Raw genomic sequence first — 23853 nt, 5'->3', positions numbered from 1 at the left:
GCTGAGATCGAGAATAAACATCATGAGTATCAATAGTATCGATTAGCAGTGTTGTTACCTGTGGATGATGATTGGTGAAAACTGAATGTTTGTCTTCGTTAAAGCGAATTATTTCACTCGGCTGTAGATTACGTTCCGTTTCTCTATTTCGAATAGTACTTTCTGAATAACGTGTGGGAAGTGATGAAGATTCGGAACCGGGGAGACCAGCTGAGTTTCTTTTTTGACGTGGGGGTCTAGTTGATCTTTCAGTTTCTCCTATCGGTGGATCAATTGGTGGTAACTGTGATACAGTAATTTCTTCCGGATGATCTTCGAGATTGGAGAAATTTGATTTGGGTATAAGCCACTTCAGCCATAGAGGTGTTGTTAAACCAAAGCCAAACATTTTAAGACTGATGTAACAGTTATGTGTATATTAAGTATACTGGATAATAACTGGCCGCTAAGCTTTCAAGATTTGTTGAGTAAGTACCGACACTTGTTGCTGCTCATGCGAATGATGGATACGGAATGGCAATGCTAATTTGATGGTCGTGGGCAGTGCAGCCAGATCGCGGACGAAAAGTTCCCCTTCCCAAGCACCGTTTAAGCTGTAAGTGATGCTAAAATGGTGCGAAAGAAGGGGAACTTTTCGTCCGCGTTCTGGCTGCACGACTCGTGGGTCGTGGCTCGTGGCACGCGCTTATCCCTTCTATAAACTCCTCAACCTGCTGTCCCGCTTTCCTCTCGAGTGAACAGCGAATTAGTATATGTACCAATTGGTATACTCTAAGTAATACTATATTACATATGAATATAAGCCGTGTCCGAGAGAGAACGACTTGTTTCGTTCATCTTTGCGTCCCATTCTGTGGTCAGAACAAAAGTTACTTCTTTTTTAGCAGAATTAAGATGATTGTCGCGCATTCTATTTGAAGATAGGTAAATTAAAAATTAGAGTAGCATCTAGATTATCACTGTAGTTTTTGATCATGTAAAAGAGAACGAAATCTTCAGATGTAATTGACCTTGACAGATATTCGATAAACAGGTTTTTAACAAAATACTGGAGCGGATGAATAATTAATCAACAGCTATTATACTTGACTGCCAAAAAAAAAATAATAATTATTGTTTGTGTTAAATTTTCATTAAATGGAAGAATTAATAAACTACTAATATTTATATATTTTTATTCATTTAAGGTGCATGTATAAATATTTTATAAAATATGAAATATTTGATTACAATTAAAATTGTAAATATTTTTACTATGTGCATTCTAGTATTAAGAATAATAAAAAAAAAAAACTTTTGTTGAGATTGTGGGAGATATGCAATTTAGGCGATATAATTAATTAAAGAATTAAATATCGATTTGTGTTACACATTTATTCAAATGTAATTTTTTACAGCAAGTGGTATGTATGTATACGTATCGGTGAATGTGTGTATTTCTGGAATTGATCTTACATATGATACGTGACCTTAAAACCAACATAATATGCATAAGAAGAAGTCGACAGCTTATATAAAAATCGTATTTGAAACTTTGAGTAACAATTAACACTAATAACTAATATTAATAATAAATGACTTTTAATAATAATTATTAATTAAAATTACAATTAATAATCTAAAATTTATTATTAAATAAAAATATAATGAGAGGATTATGTTTTAACATTTATTTATCCATTTTACAGCAATTTAAATTTGTTCAAAAAATTTTTAATTATCAGTTAATTAAAAAATTTGAACAAATAAATATTTAAAAATTTATTACGTTAAAAAATAATAAAAAAAAAAAAGAATCAAATTCGAGTGCGAATTTGAACACCCAACTCTGAGCGGGTATGAAACGACGCATAGTGGGGACAATATTTCTCCTCCGCTTGTCTACAGCGCTCGGTTTCTCTCGGCTTCTTTCGGTTTCCCGACACACCGATGGACAAAATTGCATGTGTGCACCGCGCGCACGGCGCTCGGGAAGGGGTAAAAATATCGCACGTTCTGGCAGCACTGACTGTAATATGTAAATTTGATTTTTGTTTTTGATATTTCATTAAAAAATTTATAATAAAGTGAAAAATTTTTAAAATTGTAAAATTTTTTTAATCCCTCCGATTTGTTCAAAGTTTCAAAATTATGTTAAATTTTTTCAAGAGTTTCTGGAAGTTTCCATCGGTTTTGTGTTCTAATAATAGATATATTTCACCTTGCTTTGGTAAAAACGTCAGGACTGTTAGGACTCGGCAGTAGTTTTTGTATGGATATTAAACAGACATAAAGATGCTTATTCATGGGATGAAGAGCAATGCAATAGTTTATATTCACAGAAATAATATAATTGAAATGCAAAGAGAATAAAAGAAAATATATAAAAGGCAAGTGCAATGATATGACACTGATAGAAAATTTTCCAAAATAGTTTAATTTTTTGTTTGTATGGACCCTCGGAATCACGATGTCTGATAGTGTTGTCAATGGGGTCTACAAGTAGTTTAAAGTGACGTAAAAAATCTATACCAAGAATTGCTTTAGGTACATCGGCAACTCTGAAATTCCACTTGAATTCTAAATTCGGGCCAAAATTTACTGCCATTTCATGAATTCCATATGTTGAAATCTCGGTGTTATTCAATGTTCGAAGAGTGTAGTTTGGATCGCGAATTAATTCACGATTCGGTAATTGAGATCGAGGTATCACGGAATCTTGAGCTCCAGTATCAACTAAAAAATCCAAATTTGAAGTCTGGTCAATAATATGTATAGGATTATCATCCACTTCTGAAGTAGTTTGTTGACTTGGTTGCTTATTTGACTCTTCCACTTGTTGTTTACTGGATGAATTAACGGTTGGATCTTCAAGCTTGAGATATTTTAGACTTACAACGAGTCCATAGTGAGCAATAAAATCGGTACCAAGAGTTGCTTGATTGACGTCGGCGACACTGAACTCCCAGAGAAATGTCCGTTCGAAACCCAGATTAAGAGTCATGGATATAGTTTTAAAGCTAGGTCCTAATCGTTTCGGTAGCAAAGATCGAGGAAAAAAACTACCACTTTGATTAGGGTTGATTAAAAACGTTATCTGCGATTCATGATCAGTAACGCAAATACATTCATCCAGGCTAGAGTTTGTTATTTTAGCAGGTTGTTGATTGCTTTCCATTTCGTTGTTTTCAACAGTATCTTGTCGTGAACGTGATGAGTGAAATGATGACTCAGATTGCTCGCCACTGTATATTTGATGTTGCTGGATCCTCAGATGAACTGGTGATAATTATGATGTAGAGATTTCTTTTCGATTATCTCCGATTTTGGAGTACTTAAATTTGGGTATAAACCAGTTCAGCTATGGAAATGTTAAATCACAATAAAATATTTTAAAATGGATGCAATATAGTTATTTGTATAGGAAGTAAAATGAATGATACCTTTAAACCGCTTAGCTTTCAATATTTGTTGAGTAAGTACCGGGGACCTGTTGCTGCTCACGCGAATGACGGATACAGAGTGACAATGCTAATTTGATGATCAAATTTTGATGATCGTGGCACGCGCTTATCCCTTCTGTAAACTCCTCAACTTGCTGTCCCTCTTTCCACTCGAGTGAACAGCGAGTTAGTATATGTACCAATTGGTATACTCTAAGTAATACTATATTACATATTAATATAAACCGTGTCCGAGAGAGAACAACTTGTTTCGTTCATTTTTGCGTCCCATTCTGTGGTTAGAAGAAAAGTTACTTCTTTTTTAGTAGAATTAAGATGATTGTCGCGCATTCTATTTGAAAATATGTAAATTAAAAATTAGAGTAGCATCTAGATTATCACTTTAGTTTTTGATCATGTAAAAGTGAAACGAATCTTCAGATGTAATTGACCTTGACAGATATTCGATAAACGAACTTTTGACAAAATACTGGAGTGGATGAATAATTAATTAACAGCTATTATACTTGACTGCTAAAAAAAAAATATTAATTATTGTTTGTGTTAAATTTTCATTAAATGGAAGAATTAATAAACTACTAATATTTATATATTTTTATTCATTTAAGGTGCATGTATAAATATTTTATAAAATATGAAATATTCGATTACAATTAAAATTGTAAATATTTTTACTATGTGCTTGCAAGTGTAAAGAATAGTAAAAAAATAACTTTTATTGAAATAATATTTTTTTTGGTACTGCCGATTAATTTTATCATGTAGGTACTTATCACGGAAAAATTGAAACCCGGCTGGCTAAGCCCCGTAGTAGCCACGACAGTAAGAGTAGTCGGGTTCTCACATCATACTTTTACTTTTAGTGAGAAGTTGACCATAAGGAAATAAAATTATAACGTGTTTCCATTGTACTTCTAGTTTTTTGTTACATCTAAAATTCTAAATTTTTTTTTTTTTTTTCGACTTTAAAAATACGATAAAAAAAGTAATTTTAAGGTGGTTGAAAATAAAAGACAGAATATAAATTTTTTGAAAATAAAAAAAAGTTTATTCATTTCAGTACATTTTATCTTGATACATTTTCACTGTAAATTTAAAATAAAAAAAAATGATTTTATATCGAATATCTTTTATATATAATTTCGATCTAATTAATATAATATCTCAAATTTAATATCCTTTATAAAAGTATAAACATTACATGATTACATTATCAATAACAATACATCACTGATACTGACAATATATGTAACCGCTTTTATAAGACTTACAGATATGTAATTTTTTTTATTTATTTCGTCATAAAGTCTAAGCTTTTTGCGGCCATTCATACTATATAAATTCTCAACAAAAACATATATATGAAAGCATTGACACGTTCGAAATAATAAAATATGATATAATACAGCATCTAATACGATAATTTTTGTTAAATAAATTTTTAAAAATTTATCTAACCGACTTAAAAGTTGTGAGCTTACAAGTCGGCTGGATTAAATAGTCTTCTGTTTCTAAGATCAACGATGATTCCATAATTAACTATAAAATCTTAACCAATGATTGGTGAATGAGTGTCAGCAATTGTGAATTGCCAGTCGAAAATTTGTTCTAATCCTAGATCCAATTGCATGATTTGTTACTGCAGAGTGCAGTAGAATTAACCGCAAGATAGGAGTAAATTTAACGTATTAACTTAGTAAAATTTGTAGCATATTTAGTAACTTTTATCATTTATGTGGTATTTTTAACTACAAACACATTTACTGCAACCTAGTAGTAAATGATACTACATATTATTTTCCGTGCTATAATGCGAATTAATAAATACCGTTATTGTTAACCCTCTGCTACCTGTTGATTTAGATACTGTAATGAGCCTGGTGACACAAAGCGAATCCCAACCACTTTGATTCGGGCACGCGCCTGAGTCACTTCTCTCTGACAGACTCCGCCCACTCATTTCTGCTACGGACTGTTGTGTAGTGAATCTTACACACAGTTATGCGTGTTACATGCATATGTATTTTATTCACTGGTTGTATTGTAACATCCTTAACACTTTTTCATCGGTATTTGGTTTGAGAGGAGTCGGGAAGGGAAGGAGGAGGCGAGGATAACCAGAGAAGTAAACGAGTGGAAGTCACTACGTTTACTACGTCACACACTTATGTTTGTTCATAAATTATGATTTTATAAAATTTTATTTAATTGATGTTCATTTTCCTATCATAAAATTATTCTAAATATTTGTTAATTCAACAAAACAAAAAGTAGGGTGGAAGTATCATTTGTGGCCACGACTTCATTTTTGGACATTTAATATTATATTTTAATTAATAAAAAAGTATTTTTAAAAAATTCCATTCTTATACAATAAAAAAATCATCTTTAAAAAAACTAAAAAAATTAATTATGTCATTGTGTATTTTACAAATTATTTTATTTTTAATTTTTAAGTGGCCAAAAACTACTTCTACCTTATGTGGCTTTTGGTAATCATTTGTTTGAATGCTTTAATCATTTTTAACTAAACAACTGTGTGCTTAATTCCAATAACTTGAGACATTCTGGGAATAGTCACATAAATTCCGAAGAACTAAATCGTATGACATCTTACTAGCCATCAATAAACGACATCCGTTACAATGCAGACTAAAAATTATGACGCTGAAATCTTACCTCAAGCTCTTAAAGTATGTTTTGTCTTGGTTTAAATTTTTTTTTTTCTGAAGCCTTTTACATTTCTCTAATAAAAATGTTGCCATGCATTAATAAGTATCTGATGTTTGACATTATTCCGTATTGAATAAACAAATAGTATATTTATAAAGTGAACATTAACAAATAATCATTATGTCTAATAAATTAACCCTTTCGCGGGCAATACTAATTACATGGCTAATTTAGGTTTTGCCTGTTTAATATCCAGCTATATATTATTCTTAAAATATTGACGATAAAATTTACTCCCCCCTCCTCACCTCCCCATTATAATGTATTCAATTTCACGTTGCCAACACACTAAAATTATTTTGCTAGAATTTAAAAATATCGCGGTGGCAACTATTTTGCCCGTGCTCGCGAAAGGGTTAAAAAAATAAATATCACTGGTCCAGAGATGTAAGATTCACATGCCACAATAGGATTTGTTGTTATTTAAGTGAGATTATTTTTAAAAAAAATAAATATCACTAAGTAGATGAAAATGTAAAATTTACATTATCATATACTTTTGATATTATTATTAACAGACGAAGTATTTTAAAGAATTAGAGTAAATTTGCTCGATAAAACTGTAAATTTTAATGTGTATCGAGTAATACTTCAAAAAATGTGTGAAAAATTACAGAGTGAGATAGTAACTTTAATACATTGCGCGACTGTAATGTTTCACATTTAAAATATAAAACTTACTGCACAGTCCCAAATTGTAATTTTTACAGTTTCGTTTGCGAAGCGCTGCGTTACTATTTGAAAATGTAATACTCGACAGAAAGTCAATTATTCCCGTTTTTTTTTTTCCGTGTATGAAACGTATGATCCATCCTATATGACCACATTGTAAAATAGTCAATGAGTAAATTATGATGTCGGTGTTGCTTTACCACAATTACTTACAGCCTATGAGTTCTGGAGCATACAAATTTTTCTCATTCTCAGCAACCATAAGAGTAAGCGAGCACCCAAATGCTGACTCATTAGGCTCGAGATCCAATGCATACGCGTACGTTACTTATGATATTGCTGTAATTAGTGCGGTAGTGCTATCTTATCTTTTGTCATTAAAGGAATAGCGTAGGAGTTAAAAACAATTATGAATCCTTTAATAATTATCTCCTACCAGTATATTGCAATCACTTTATCTGATAAATAGTAAAATTGTTTTAATTTGATGAGAAGTCGAATGGTTGTGAAGAAAATATTATTTACGTATTGTTTTTATATCCTTCTAATTATAGCTTATATTATTATCCGACTGGACTATTCAGAATTTTTTTTGTTTTTTTTTATTGAAAAAATACAAAAATGGAGTCGCCTCGGGAAAATCAAATTCAATTAAGAATATTAACAATTTTTTTTTTTTTATTTCAAATAAAGAAACACACGTGTTAAACAAGCTCATCCACCCCCTTCCTTTAATAATAGTATATCACACTTGTGTAAGAATAGTATTTTAGGTACAATAAATCTTCAGAAACTGTACGCATGCGGCTAAGGCTAAACGAGACGGAGGCAACCGTTGCGCATTCTGTCTGAAACTATGTCATCTATAGTGGAGTTTCTGAAGATAAGTTCTCTCGATGGATAACACTCACAATATTATCAACATGTACATTATTTATAAGTTGATTTAAAGCTACTATCATATGTTTAGCGGATTTAAACATATTTTTTAAGCCGTCTTTTATTGCAATATATAATTAAAAAACAAATTTATATTTAATGTAATTAACTTCTAAGAATGTTTTGTTAAATATTACTTGGAGATAATTACTTTTAATTAAAATCTGTGTTATATTTATGTATAGTTGCTATTTTATATCACTCATTCTTAAAAATAATTAAACAATTAAATGTACGAGTGATATTGTCGAAATTTTGTTCTACTGATCAGGAATAAATACACAAAAATATGTTTCGAAAAAATTTATTTGCTTATAGCTTTCCATATTCATAAACTTGTAATTTAAATTATTAACATATTAATGCATGCATACAATATTTTATAATTATATATAAATTCTAATACGTTAACATTATTATCAACTATAGTTATTGCATTTTTATAAATAACATTTTTTATTTTTCAATTTAAAGACTGATTCAACCAGGACCATGTAACAGTTGATATTCACTGATTGTCAATACTTTTTACTTCAACATAACAAAATACAATACAAAATTTAAAAACTAATAATAAATACATTATCATTCAATAACATTAATATTTTGTTTTTGTCTTTGACATTGTTTAGATTCATTTTTTGATCCCACTATAAATAAATATATATTATAAAATATATTTAAAAAAAATAAAAACCTTGATCAAGCAAAACGATTCACTTAATGATGAATGTATAGCAAATCTGTATAGTAGTGAAATTGAATCATTTTGAATTGTTTTGATTCGTTTCTAATCGTTTTGAATCGTTTCTTTCAATCAAGGAAAAAAAAAAAAAAAAAAAAAAAACAATGACTTATTTATGTTTTAGTAGTTATACCTCATAAATAAATTCATTAAAATTGTAATAAAAAATATTAGCGTATACAATATGTGTACGTCAGCACTTGTCATACAATTTGAACCATGTAACAAAATTATTTTAATAAATATATCATTTTAACTACTTATTAAAATTTGCTATATCATTAATCCTCCACTCCTACACTTCAACTTTAACTATGCAAAAATAATCATTTTTATTTTTCTTATAGTTTCTAACTATAAATAAATTTCCATTTGCAAACTATTGTCTATTACCCTTTAAAAAAAATCCAGGTAAGACTATAAGGGAATCCATAGAAATTCGTATAGGAAACTGTGAGTATCAGGATTTCTAGAAGCTATACAGACATCCATTCGAAAACGTCATTTGAAAATCTACGATGAATTCTCACGTGGATTTTTTTTTATAGGGTACGTAGAAAAAACGGATTTGTCGGCGTAAGAAATATTTTCAATTATGAATTGAAGACAAAAATTTTCTTAGAACTAGAAAAAATTTTTTGCGCCAAGGAATCCTTTTTTTCTGTGTAACTATCTTCAATTTTGAATAAAAGTATTGTTTATTTAAGTATACCATGTGGTTATATTTCCCGTACTTGGTATTTTGCTAATTCAACGACTCTTACAGATTGCTGTTATAGCAATCCAAATTTTTAATTTAGAAATCGAAATGGTTATACAGCAATCTAGATTGTTAATATATCAATACGTGTAGTTAATATTACAATACATCTGGCCGTAGCAACCATCTATATAGATAGTTGGTTTAGTAAAATATTCGATGGGTAATATAACAATTTAGGGCGTGTTCAGAAAAACACTCTGGAGATTGATAAATATCTATAGTCGTCCCAATCAAAAAGCCGTCGTCCTACTACCATTAGTTAGCAGGTATTTCCTATATCCCCACTATCCATTTTAGGACGACTTTTTCGTCGGGTCTTCTATAACCATATGGTTATTAAATGGACAGTCACGTCGTTTAATTAAAACTTTCATCATTTAAATGATTTAAATTATCGAATTATTTTAAATTAAATTAAAGGATAAAATAATATTGAGATTTCTGGTTCCTCGGACAATTTAAAATCATTTTAAATTAATTTGAATGAGGAAATGATATCGCAATTTTTAGTTTCTCGGGTGATTCAAAATAATTTGAAATGATTTGAACTTTCGAATCATTTTTAATTAAATTAATTAAGAAAATAATATTGCAATTATTTTGAATTATTTCAAATAATAATTTTATGATATGATACAATATGAAATAATTTAGATTTTTCAAATCATTTCAAATTAGATTTCTTAATCAGGGATGTTCCAGATACTGTATTTACCTTTTCCGCAGAGCTTATGAACGTGTTACAGTAGTCGAATTATTTATCTGGTTTAACCAGATAATATTTATGTACGCAGAAGTTGCATCTTTCTTTTCCAAAGTGAATTTTTGAACATGCCCCTATACTTTACGCAAATAAAGTATTGCTATATTAACAATCTGCGATTTTATAAACTTTAGATAGTTACTATAACCTACTTGTATTGTTCTTACAGCAATATTTTTTTCTTTAGTGTACTTACCTTTTAAGCAAAATTTAATTTTTAATTCGGAAGACAAAACATTGCTGATAACCAGATTCTACTGCATAATCGGAAGAAAAATCAGACTTATTGTTAAAAAAGAAGGTAGATTTGTTTGTTATGGCAGGTATGTGGCTCGTGAGGTAAATGCATTTTAAATGCAAAGTTCATCTAAAGTTGAATGAATGCTTTTGTCTAAATTCATTAAAAAATAATGATTAGAAAACCAATAATAAAAGAGACTAATAAAACAATTAATTCACATAAATAATTCCATAATATCATATGAACGATTTCATAAATAAACTTATAATATTTATCTAAATAGTTGCGCCAGTTGGATGATAAGTGAGTTGAATCTAGAAGTCTGCCGTTTCTTAAATCTAGAAGGATTCCATTGTAAGCTAAAAAATCGGCACCAAGGATTGGCCGGTAAACATCAGCAATTGTAAAATTCCAGGGTAATTCTCGTCCTAATCCAAGATCTAGAGTCATAATAGTACTACCGTAAGTTGCAATGTCGGTATTGTTCGCAGCTTGAAAGTTGCTATTCCAATCACGATCTGGTTTTATACGAGCTGGTAAACAAGATCTAGGAATAATGCTGCATACAGCACCAGAATCAACTAAAAAAGAAATCCCTGAATTTTCATCAGTTACAAATAGACAATTTCGTATACTTGAGGATATCTCGGTTATGAAACATATTTGTCTACTGCGAATTCTACGTATTTGATGATTTTGAGCAGCACGTTCAAATTCTTCCGAGTCCAAATTAGATGATGAATCCAAAAATTCTTGGTCTGCAATAGAGGGTTCCATTTCTTCTTGTTGTACTTGATGAGCTGGAGTGTGGTAACTGCAAGGTGATTGTTGATGATCCGAAGAGAAGTTGAGATCTTGAGGTGATCCATGAGTTTCTGGAATGACTGGATAGATCATTGAAGATTCCGACACAACATTTTTTGATAATTGCTCTTTGATTATAACAAACAAAGATTTTAAATTGGCAAACAATTGATTTTGCCAATTGGTACGAATTAATGAGTCAAGCATTTTGGTACCAGTGTAATAAGTATAGTTGGGCAGGTACCAATATTAAACGTCTTTGAACAGAAATTATAGATCACTGTCACTTAGCATAGCATTTATTGCTATAGTATGAACTGCTTCCCGGCACTTCCGGGTAGCAACAAATTGTACCACCAGTGGTACAATCTGTTTGTGATGGAAGTAGATTCTTGATTGTTACAATTATAATTAATAGTTGCCAATTGTGTAATATAATTATGTATTATTATTGTTGATTTAACAGAAGTATTTATCTACCCTTTGGTATAGTAGGAAGTACCGTACAGTAAGGCACTGTATTTGTATTTGACAGCGATCTACTTTACAGAGACACTTGTTCTACGCACTACTGCTCTGCTCGATGATCCGTGAGACAATGCTGGAGCCAACAATGAGGATTGAGTGTAGGGCCCAACGCACGGCCCCCATAATGACTCAGCATAAATGAATTGACAATTTATCTGCATACATAATGAACGATTTTTGGATATAGTTAATTTTTAAAAACACTAGGATAGATAGCAAGGTAAGTTTTCAGAAAGATAGTTTTTGATTTTAGATCGATATCTAATTTTTTCGTCCATCTCTATAGATCTAAAGGCAGATCTTTAAGACCTTTTTACTTCGATCGAAAATTTCTATGCGGAGCATCTCAACTTATTTGTATTTCATGAAATTCGCTCCAGCAAATTCAGGTCCCAATTGCAAACATACCATACCTTAATAGCCACTTTGACTGCAAGTTAGCGTCAACTTGGGAATTGAGTTTGTCCAAAACCTATGCTTGGTATCGATCGGCAAAATTCCAGCAAAAATTAAAGAGCAAGATTTGCGATCATTCCTTGATAGCCAAGTTGTCAGCAGGCTGGCGAAAACTTTCTGCAGTAGTTTGTCGCCAAGTTGACCGCAAAAATTAGCATTTCCATAAGTTGATGGCAACTTTCGGAGAAAATTGATGGCAAAAGTTGGTATTACATTAGTCAACAGAAAATTGCCTTCAATTTTCTCAGAAAGTTGGCGACAGGTTGTGGCAGTAATTTGTCGCCAACTTTCTGGGAAAATTGATAGCGTCTTGTAGTCAACAGTTACAAAAGCTGAAAGTTGTCGATAACTTGTCGTCAAGTCAGTCGCAACTAATGTACGTTCTGATCAGAAAGTCCGGCTATCAGGGCTTTTCTATCAATTTGCACTAAATGTTGTACTTTTATTGTAGTTAGAAAACTGGACAATAGTTGACATCCCTGATAGCCACACTTTAAATATAATTGCTCAGCAAGTTCTGCAGTGAAATATTTTCAGCTAACTTAACGACAAGTTTCTGGCAAGCCTTAGCTGGATAATACTTGCGTGCAAGTTGATACAAATCTACTGCCGTCATCTGAATGTAATTTAACAGAAAAACTTGCCATCAATTTGAAGTGAAACTTTCAATCAACTTAATGTCATTGTCTGACAGTAACACTTGTAGTCAAATTGAATTAAAGTTACAAACAATTTACTGTCAACTTAAAGGTAACTGTTTGCTCTCCAACACTTTTCTTTAAATTGCCTTCAGAATACAGCAGTAGTTTGAAGTTAACTTGTGGTTAAGGTGGCTATCAGAGATATTTTTGCCGTTGAATTTGAAGGAAATCTACTCAGTAGCAACTGGAATTCAAGTCGTTCGAAATCTACAGCCGGTATTAGACAACAAAATGAAAGCAAACTTTTGCTGAGCATCCTGACTATCTTGGAGACTTAAAGAGAGTGTACATTGACCTAGAAAAAAATATTTTTGGTTTTATTCTAGAAAAAATATCAAAGAATATGTGCATAAAATTTTAAAAAGTCATTGATATGCATTTTTATTTATATAATATATAAATTATCAATCATTTCCAAGTATTCTTGTTTGATATTTGAATAAAATATTGTGCCTTACACAATTTCAAATAAAATTCCGACTAAAAAGTAAGTAATTTATGTATATTAATCTTATACTTTCAGTATTAAATAATTAAAATTTGTTAAATTCACAAATTTTTAATTACTCTTCAGAATTTTAAGCATAAAATTTTTTCGCGCGAATATAATTAAAAAAAAAGTTAAACTTTTTAAACTGCGTGCGCAGATGATACAGCAGCCATAGTATCCGACGTATTATCAGCTCCAACAAGATTTTATTACCCTTTTTATTTTACGTTATTAATTAATTTCAAATGATAGGTAAGTTTATTATTTATCAATATAATTGTTTAAATTATTATTAGCTGATAATAAATTTAACAATCACATCACTGTTTTTTAAATATTATAAATCAGCAATAAATACTTGTAGGTTATAAAAGCATGAAATTTGACATAATCATATCATTTAGTATTAATAACCTGATATCTGTATGTTTATACAACTGATATTTACAGATAATTTATGAAAATAAATAAAAATGGCAGAAAATAAAAGCAGTTCTAGTGTAGAAGAAAAACCAGCAGAAGTGTCACCAATGAGTCAATGCTACGAAAATTATATTCTCGTTGACGTGGGTGCAAATATGACGAACAAAAAATACAGCCGTGATCTAGACAGTGTTATCCAACGAGCTAAAGATGCTGGTGTACAGAAAATAATGGTAATTGGAGCAAGTGTACGTTCGAGTAAAGAAGCATTGCGGCTGACAAGAATATATCCAGGTGTACTCTATTCAACAGCTGGTGTACATCCTCATGACGCTAAATCATGGGAGGATTCAGATACGTTGAGTGAACTCGAGAGCATCGCAAGTAACCCAGAGTGCGTTGCTATTGGCGAGTGTGGTCTTGATTACAATCGAGACTTCTCAGATCCAGAAACACAGCGTGCTGTTTTTCATAAACAAATAGAATTAGCTTGCCGATTAAATAAACCGCTAATTGTTCATGAACGTGGTGCACAAGCAGACGTTTTAGAGGTACTGAGTCATTACAAAAATCGTTTGCCACCAGTGATGATTCATTCGTTCGTTGGCATGGCTGATGAAGCACAATTGTATATCGATCAAGGATTTTATCTTGGTATCACTGGTTATTTGTGTAAAGATAAATCGGACAGCGGTGTGCGACAAATACTTGAGACTGGCAATGTGCCATTGGATAAAATATTAGTTGAGACTGATGCTCCATTCATGTATCCTAATACTAGAGCTAGTAAGCTACCGAGCCATGTTAAAGAAGCATTAACTGAAAGATCAATGACTTTTCTACATCGTTATTGTACTTTTCAACGTAATGAACCTTGTGCCTTGCCGGCAATTGTCGAAATGATAGCTGCTTTTATGAATAAATCACCTGAAGAAGTAGCACTAGCAACTGCTTTTAATGCTCTTAAATTATTTGGTTTAACCCAATGATTTTTTATTTACTTTCATTTACAGCCGAATAAAAAATAATGTAACTTGATTTTTAAGGAAGACCACTAGTGTCATCACTTGAAACAAAGATGATTTTTGGGAATTTTGTTAAAGAAAACTACTGCATGGAATGTTTTGATGCTTCAATAATATATTTGTGGATATATATCGAATACAAGATAAAATTTTTGGACCAAAAAATTAAAAAAAAACTGGAAGTTCGTGGTACGTAGAAACATAAAAGAAGTTGCGATTCAGATCAAAGTGATCGGATGATTTGTATTCGAGTTATAACTGCAGCAATTTTAAAAAATGTATTTTCGAGAACCGATAAGCGGTTGCTCTTCAGATGGCTATAACTCAAAAAAACTATTTGATATGCATTCGAAATATAAGTATGTTATTTTTTAAGCTATAGACTCGAAATATGCAAGAAAAAAAAATTGATTTTTTCAAAATTTCACACTAGTGGTCCCTCTTAATTAAGAAACTATTAAAATGATAATAGTGGTGCTCGTCGGTGCTGAAAAAAATAATTTTTAATAAATTTATAGGCAGCTTTTAAAGTGCAGGTAATTTAAAAACCAAATTAATCGAACAAAATTATAAAAATTAATTATATTACAGATAATTTATAACAAGTATTACTTGTTTTGAATTTATTAATTGTTATTATGATTGGATAGTTTTGGTACTAATCATTGTTATGTATTTTAAAATTATAAAACGCAACATGTTTTTTATTTTTTAATAAAAATATTAAATAATTCGTCACGATAATGGTACGAATTATAATTTTTTTTTAAATTAAATTTTACGAATATTTTATTTAGAAACGAACTAATTATGTACAACTAACTTGTTTTATAATATATTATGTATTTTGTATTGTGAAATTTATTATTTTTTTCAACTAAATACTCAGTAGTTATTGTCACCGACATTAAGTATTTAATTATTAATTTTTTAAATTTAGTTCCAATAAATTTATATACCCAATATATTTTATTGTTAAAAAAATAACTATTTTCGTATAATAAACTAATTGAATTATAATTTCGCAATTAATTTAAAAAACTTTATTTCCAAATTGATAAATATGATAGTATGGAAGATTAAAATAAAAAAAAATTATAAACAATTAATATAAAAGTCATTATATTTTGATGTACAATAAACTGATAAATTTTAATAATTCACTTAAGAATTAATACTAGCTGATAATTCATCACTTTTTAATCTTATTGCTTGTGAAACATATCGTACTTGTTCTGGCTCTGTAAAACTAGTCCACATATCTGAAAATATCGGAATAACCGTGTAATTTGACTGGGTTTTTAATATTTTAATTATCAATGACCACATGCCGGTGAGACGTTGAGAATTACATGAGTACGCATGTTTTGGAATATACATGATCAGAATGCTGTAATTAAAATTTCAATTAATTCATTTTTTGAACTTCGAATCTTTTTTGATAAATTCGAATTATGATAAAAATAAAGTTGATTAACTTACACTTGGCTATCTGGTATAGGTTTTATGTCACTGAGTTTTTGTATAGTAGGACTTTCGTCATTATTAATAGCGATTGGAAAACCACCCTTTCTCATAATTATAAGATGATCTGAAATATGAATAATTAGGTGTTATTTTTAGCTCTTTATCAATGTAAGTTGTAACGGTAACCGATTTTCAATTGACTATTTTTCGCAGATAAACATTGAAAACCTACAATAAAAAGTATTTAGCATTTTCTAGAACCTCAACAGAGGGTTAAAAATTTAAAAAATTTTAATTCGTCTCCGAGAAAAATCATTTTAAAATTCATATTTAATTTACGAGTACAATAAAAATAGTTCTGTTCATTCCTGCGAATGTGAAAAGAATTCAGACACCGTTTCGCCTTAAAACAAATCTAGGAAATAAAATTAATAAATCACAACTTACCGATATAATATGCAAAGGGAGTTAGGATGTAACTTTTGACATATTGAGGGCCACCGAGAGACGATTCTAGAGCTGATTTTAATGGTAGCGATGACAATTTGATCTTCGGAAAACTTGATTCAAATAATTCGATAACTTCTTTAGATAATAGCGGTCCAGAATAATCGGGACAAAAACTCATCACAGCGTAATGTAATAATAAAAGATTTTTCTGTTCTTTGTAACTGAATGTTCCTAGCAAATTATTGCTCTCGAATTTTTTATCTTCAAATATTTTTTCTAACAATTGTGGCCAATAGCAATCTAATGATGCTAAAAATAGTGCTGTTTTGGTCAATGTCTGATGTCTTGATTCTAAAATTTGTTCTTTCAAAAATGAATCTTTCAGTGAGTCCCAAAATATTGGTTTGTAATCAGCTAATGACATTCCACATATTATATCTAATACTTTGTTTGTTTTAAGTTCGTTAAGTATTGATTTATCTTCAAAACATTTAGCAGCGATGTAGTCCAAAATTGCCGATGACGTAAATTTAATTTCGTTCAAATTTGATAAAATATTCAATGCTATACTAACTCCCATATCTTTAGATACTACTGCTTGAACAATTGCTTCTACTAATCCTTCATTATAAAAATAATCCTCTCTGAAAGTAATAATAAATTGATTTATTAGTGAGTAAGTATAAACTTTATTTTTTAATTCAACTAATAAATTTTTATCATTTAAAAAAAAATAAAATTTTAAAATTTGCAGCCTGTAATCCTTTAGGACTGTCCAAATACTTAAAAACATTAACTTAAAAACATTAGTTATTCCCATTTTAATGTCGAGCTCTTGAAATCGATCAGAATCACTTTTTTAAGAGCTTGAAATTAAAATAAAAATAACTAGAAAACAATGCGGAATTTGAAAAAGCTTGACTGGTAATTTGTAGAGAATAAAATTGTCAACAAAAAAGACCTCATAACATTTTGTGATAAATCTGATAGTTTCACCGGAAAAGTAAAAAGATCTCTAACTTTACTTCGAGCTCTAATAACTTTTGAACAGATAGATTTTTTTAAAAATTATAAGAGACCTTTTTTGTAGAGCGTTCAATTTCCTACAAAAATATGTATTAGTTTATTCGATCCATTAACTTGTTAAGGTTTAAAAGTACTTAAAGCTAAAAAAAAAAATTCCCCGTGTTATTTCAATGGGAAAATCGAATTCTTCAATGAGCTAGGTCTATAATCGGCATAGAATTTTTTTTTCTTCCGTGAAAATTTTTTTTTTGAGTTGAACTATGATTTTTTCCACATGCACTTACGTAAAAAAATTTTGCTCCGTAATGACGTACCCTGATATATAAATATAAATATATATATATATATACATATATATATATATGGGATATGACGCGACTTGTAGATATGATAACTTCTACAATTCCAAACGAATTTGATTGAAACTTATCATACTCTTTTTTTGTAATTATTATGTTTATAAAAATTAATATATAAATCTAATAATTACATAAAAACATTTCAAACCGTAAAAGGGCACAAATTCAAGTCAAGCTGAAACAATCCCAACGATACTGAATTTAATCAAAGTAACAAATTTTTTTACATAGATATGGCTTGAAAATTTTTTTCCATATTTTCAAAATATAAATAATAATTAATTTAAAATACTAAAATTAATAATAAAAGTACTTACGAGTTTTGTAGTTTTAATGCAATTTTACGAATGATAAGTTCTAATCTCTTTGCATGAATTTTATCTACATACTGAATAATAATATTCTGAACTTTTTGAACTAACTCAATATTTATGTCCTGATTTCTTATCATCAATAAAGCCATAAATATTTTTTCAGCTCTCCTATGATCAATAGCATGTTCATTAAATTTATTAAGAGCATTCATAATGTATGGCAAAGTTTCATTGCGAGAATCCAAAGTACTCAAATACGTAAGAGAGTTTACTAGTGAGTCAAGATTTTCAGTATCAAGTTTTGATTTAACGTGAGTTTGAAATACAATTGGCAATGCCATTTTCAGAGCTTCAATAAGTGGTGTATTAGCGTTGCATCTCGTCAATAAAAAGTCTATAAATATTATCTGCTCTAATGATAAAGTATTTATTGAGTGACGTATTATTTGTAGCAGTGATTGAACAAGAATAGATGATGCTGGTACTTGAAAATACGTTAGTGTTTTAAGTATTTCAATAATGTCGCTCTGTTGTAATTTACGTATATCTTTCTTAACGATTTCACAAAGTGATGCAAACTCTTTTCGCCTTCTTATAGATCCATCGTGAACATCACTCTGTTTATCAAGTGTAAATAAGGCTGACAAAGCTTCAACAGCTTCAATACCATTCATTCTTCTAATATTACCATTAAACAGATTAAAAACTTCTGAACTGTCTTTACAACTCTTCCATCTAAATTGACATTTTCTATATTGATTCATTTCGGGTGTTTGTTTATAATCAAACACTTGAGGTTGTAGTATATTACTACCTAGAGTATTGAGAAGAGAAAAAAACATCATCATCATTTAAACATCTGATTATTATTATTATAACAAATAAAATATGAGTGTTAATGTAGCAGATATTAGACAATTTATAAATTTTAAATAATAAAAATTTTAAAAAATGCGCGTACTGACTTTTCAATTATCTAAATACGCATTTATAAATTTTTATTCCACTGACATTTTATTTATTTCAAAATTTTTTAAATTGTTAATTATCAGGTACATTTACACTCATAATAAAATACATATTTAAAATACCTTCTGTCGTAAATTTAGCATAAGATGTTCCTAATAATCTTACGGTTGTGTAACGTGATGATCCTAATAAATTTCTTACTGTCATAGACATTTTGAAAATATTATTTACACTGTTTGCCATTCTTTTAATTTTTATAACTGTTTTTTTTTTTTTTTAAATATATATAACTCGTGTCCAGTAACTGGGTAATAAAAAATAACCTCAAAGATACTAATGTATAAATTTAAGACTAGTGATTTTTGTTTATTGTGTGATTGTTTATGTTAATAAGATTAATTAAATCTTCAACTTATATCATTAATTGTTATATATTTCATACCATTTTTTTGATAATTTACTTTTTATTTAATTCGGTAAAATTATTAGACCGACAATCGCGTGATCACGCGGTTGTGCTTTTTAAAAATAAAACATGTCTGCTAGGAAGAATTTATTTATGTCTATTTTGAATGGTATATTATTTTTAAAATGATTGTAATAAATAATCTATTATATGTATTGCAATTTTAATTAGTTTCTTAATTTCAAGATTTATTTTTTCAAAATTTATTTATATTTTTATTTGAATGCTGCAAAGTAGAAGGTTAGAGTGACTTGTGGATATTCAAATTTGGCGGGTAAATATTTAAATATGAAGGCGAATTTATATGAGCAGGATACGTTTTCAACGCCCTGCTGCAGCGTAACGGGTAGCAGGAAGTTAATTTGGTGGAAGAATTCAAAATTTTTTAAAAAATTATTCGTAACAACAATCATACTGATTACGTTAAATAAAATTAACTGATTTTTGCTGCTTTGTCGTAGGAAATCTTTTAGCCCAATTAATATAATTATAGACAAATAAATCTTAATGAAATTATTAAATTTCAATTTTGAAATTTCGCGTCAAGATGGCGCTACTGCGTGTCGCTGTGTTCAACGTTAAAATTTTTGCTAAAGTGGGGGGCGGTCGAATGAATTGCAAATCGATTGCTTTGTATCAACTGGCGGTCCAATAGTGGCAGTCAGTATCATCGAAAACGGCAGTAGTAGTCCAGATTCTCTTTACGTTTAAATTGAAACACAGTATTGTAGTTAATTCGCAGAATTATCCATAAAATTTATTACTCATAGTAATTGTTTAAATAAAATGTACAGTGTTTGTAAAATTTAAATTGTGAAAAGTGTCTGTGGTGTCGTTAAGTGGTGAGTGTTCAGTGCTAGTGCTAAGTGTTGCGAATTGTTGATGCTGATACCTTCCAAGCTCTTGAGCCAAATCATCTGGCATCGTCTGGTGGGAAATAGCAGTTAAGTGACGTTTGTTTAGCTGAGATACACTTGGAGCAATTTAAATTAAATCTCCAAGTGTATTAGGATACCCTTCTGCATATTATTTCCCCACCAAGGTTTGTTTAAACACTTGCGTGTTTTTTCTTTAATTTTTTAAATATTAATATATCATATTTCGCCGCCATTTTATTTTGATGTACGATTTTTTCGTTTTCTCCGATTTTTAATAATTTATTTTTCAAATATTTAAATTTACCGCGCAAGTAATAAGAATAATTAATAAGGGTGCATTTTGAAATGCGCTACGCTACAGCTGCTCGCAGCGCGTTTCGGAATGCACCCTTATATAAATTACATAAATTTGAATTTTCATTTCTTATAGCACACAATTTTTTATTTATGTCAGTTTTATATGTAAATAATTATTTGAGAAAAGTTAAAGCCGTGTAAAAAAATGATTTAGTGAAATCACAAAAATTTAAATAAAATTAATTGATAATTTTTCTCTTTAACGAAATGAAAAAAAAGTGCATTGATTTTATTGTAAATAAAAAAAAGCACATAATGACATCTATTGAGAAAATGAAGAACACCAGGAAGATGATTATTGAGAGGTAATGGGTAACGGTCACCTGGACAGGCTAACTAGTTTACACCTAGACACACACCCATTTAGTTGTTTATAAACTGTCATATTAGTGAGGTTAAAAAATAATTGGAGACAACGAGTCACGTGAATCAGCTGATAAATTTTTCTATCATTATTTATTAGTTCAAAAAAAGTAAATATACAAAAACAATTAGTGGTAAAAACAATAACAGTAAAAAGTAGTTAAACAAAAATGTCAGTGACAGAAGAAAAAGTGCAAGAACTCGATAAGAGTTTTTTAGAATTCATGACTAAATCTGACAATGTTGATCTTGCGACTAAAGAAATTTATGAAGATCTTCTAGATGAAGTATTAATGGGGTTTGTATTTGATGTTCACCGTACTATAAAAACTGGTAGTTCAGATGTTGAAGAAGGTATTCCAGATGATGAATCTTATGTCATTGTTGGTATGTTTTTATTAAATACAAAGGATTTTTTTCTTCTGTACTTATTGTGAATTAAATTAAATTTTTTTTGTTTTAAATAATTTAGATTCACCGGGTCTTGATGTTTTTGGCCAGCATCCAATTAAAAAAACCCAAGAGTGTAATTGTCCGAATTGTGATAGAGGAGTTGCGGCATGTAGATTTGCAACTCATCTAGAAAAATGTATGGGTATGGGACGAAATAGTTCAAGAATAGCGTCAAGAAGAATAGCCAATAGTTCAAAAGACATGAGTAACTTTAGTGGTATTGTTAGTGATGATGACGATGATGCCGATTGGAGTGTCGCTAATGACAAAAGAAAGCGTAGAAAAGATCGTAACGGTTTGAAAAAATCAAAGCAACAGCGAAATTCACAAAAAAATGGCGATGCACAATCTGGTGAGCTTCAAATGAGTAACGAAAATTCTCCGTCCAATTACGATAATATGTCTTTAGAAGATAAGCGAACATTATTAGGACAAATATGTGGTGTTATTTCGGAGCATACTAAAAAACTTTGTACACGTTCTGTTCGTTGTCCTCAGCATACTGACGACCAGCGTAAAGAAATGCGCGCAAACTTGGAAGTCAGTGAAGGTGTACGTCTTAATCAGGATAATTTTCAAATAGACGTTGATATGTTCGATGAAAATGATGGGCAACAATTACGTGAAACACTTTCGAGATGGGAGTGCGAGGGTTCTAATCAGTCAAGTCCGGCAGACTCGGCATCGACAACTTCAAACTCTTCGTTCACGAGAAAACGCGAAGGGAAATCGAAAGGAAAAGGCAAAGGAGGAAAACGAGATCGTGTATCCCCCATTTCTCAGGGAGATTAATTAATTTATTTATTTTATCATATCATAGTTATTAAGGTATTATTTTAAATGATATGACGTTGAATAGGTTACTCTGATCAAATATAAATTAAATGTATATAATTATTTATTACTCGGCGATAAATTAATTGTCAGTTTTTTTCATTTCGTATGAGAATAATTTAAGTTTATTTATCAATACTGAGTATTGGAATTAATCAACTGTTATATTAATAATTTTTTTTTAGAATAATCGATATTGTTATGATTATGTTTAATGTGATTTATAATTATTACTAATTTATGTATTTCGGTGAAATGGGTTTGAATCATGAAATTTTTAGTTTGATTAACTGAAAAAATATTTTTACTAATTGTACAGTAATTTAATTTTGTAAACTACTTACATTCATGCGACAGGATAATATTAATTTAAATTCAATTATCTATTAAATTTTTTTTTAATGTACTCGATACGATCATAAAGTTGTATTGAAAATTTATTTTTATATCTCACTGCTAATAAAAGAGTTGATAATTTAAAGAATTATTTATGTTTATTTAACAGAAACTAAAAAAACTCCATCAAATAGTTTTAATTTAACTATTTTTTTATTGTAAATTCTTAGCTAGTGGTCTATTGATCTCAACATTTTAGAGTACTTGAATTATGGCAACGACATTTTGAATCATCTATTTCTTTGAGTAAATTATATAGAATTCAATTTAGTGATTTTATCAATTTTTCAAATGATCGAAAGTAAATGAAAAATTTCAAAATTTAAAATACTTCAAGGGTTTCATAGAAACTATTACAAAAAAATTTTTAACTTTTTTTTGTGATACTGAAGTTAGCCGTCTAATAATTTTTGGATTTTTTTCAAAATGATATATAGTAGGGCCTCGTTATAAGGCTATGGGTTATAAGACTCTTTCCCTTAAATTGTTAAAACTCGTTCGGAACGCTTTCCCCACCAACAACTCAACAAAAGTTTTGCGCCGAAACCTCGCTATAAGACTAACGACCAGTACGACTAAAATCGAGATTTGATGTATAGATTGTAGATTATAGATTAAAAAGATTGAAGATTAAATAATTTATTTTCATAAAGAAAACTCCAAATTTCGTAGTATCACATAATTAATTAACAGATAAGAATGACAGAATTCTGTTTATTTATGATTATATATAAAATAGATTCACTGTATAATAAAGTTGAACCGAATACATAAATAAAACGCAAAACGGCGATA

At 29.6% G+C, this 23853-nt stretch overlaps 4 protein-coding genes across 4 annotated transcripts; 2 read left to right on the top strand and 2 right to left on the bottom strand.

Moving 5' to 3' along the window:
- Positions 1 to 2014: 2014 nt before the first annotated feature.
- Positions 2015 to 3948, bottom strand: LOC103573187 (uncharacterized). Its single transcript, XM_008552156.2, has 2 exons — positions 3423 to 3948; positions 2015 to 3340 (listed from the first exon to the last, which is right to left on the bottom strand). The coding sequence occupies exon 2, from the start codon at positions 3155 to 3157 to the stop codon at positions 2279 to 2281; it is 879 nt and encodes a 292-aa protein (XP_008550378.1). The 5' UTR covers positions 3158 to 3340; positions 3423 to 3948; the 3' UTR covers positions 2015 to 2278.
- Positions 3949 to 13406: 9458 nt separating this feature from the next.
- Positions 13407 to 15746, top strand: LOC103573188 (3'-5' ssDNA/RNA exonuclease TatD). Its single transcript, XM_008552157.2, has 2 exons — positions 13407 to 13530; positions 13729 to 15746. The coding sequence occupies exon 2, from the start codon at positions 13752 to 13754 to the stop codon at positions 14688 to 14690; it is 939 nt and encodes a 312-aa protein (XP_008550379.1). The 5' UTR covers positions 13407 to 13530; positions 13729 to 13751; the 3' UTR covers positions 14691 to 15746.
- An 85-nt stretch (positions 15747 to 15831) lies between these two features.
- LOC103573189 (FAST kinase domain-containing protein 5, mitochondrial) lies at positions 15832 to 19854 on the bottom strand. Its single transcript, XM_014443873.2, has 5 exons — positions 19434 to 19854; positions 18346 to 19156; positions 16641 to 17287; positions 16209 to 16317; positions 15832 to 16116 (listed from the first exon to the last, which is right to left on the bottom strand). Exons 1-5 carry the CDS (start codon positions 19552 to 19554, stop codon positions 15891 to 15893), a joined length of 1914 nt encoding a protein of 637 aa, XP_014299359.1. The 5' UTR covers positions 19555 to 19854; the 3' UTR covers positions 15832 to 15890.
- Positions 19855 to 21340: 1486 nt separating this feature from the next.
- Positions 21341 to 22946, top strand: LOC103573190 (ataxin-7-like protein 3). The gene is made up of 2 exons (XM_008552160.2): positions 21341 to 21762; positions 21848 to 22946. The coding sequence occupies exons 1-2, from the start codon at positions 21546 to 21548 to the stop codon at positions 22618 to 22620; spliced, it is 990 nt and encodes a 329-aa protein (XP_008550382.1). The 5' UTR covers positions 21341 to 21545; the 3' UTR covers positions 22621 to 22946.
- The last annotated feature ends 907 nt before the right edge of the window (positions 22947 to 23853 follow it).

Source organism: Microplitis demolitor, chromosome 8 (assembly GCF_026212275.2).
Source record: "Microplitis demolitor isolate Queensland-Clemson2020A chromosome 8, iyMicDemo2.1a, whole genome shotgun sequence".
Classification (NCBI taxonomy): Eukaryota; Metazoa; Arthropoda; class Insecta; order Hymenoptera; family Braconidae; genus Microplitis; species Microplitis demolitor.
This window is presented reverse-complemented; position numbering and strand designations above follow the sequence as displayed.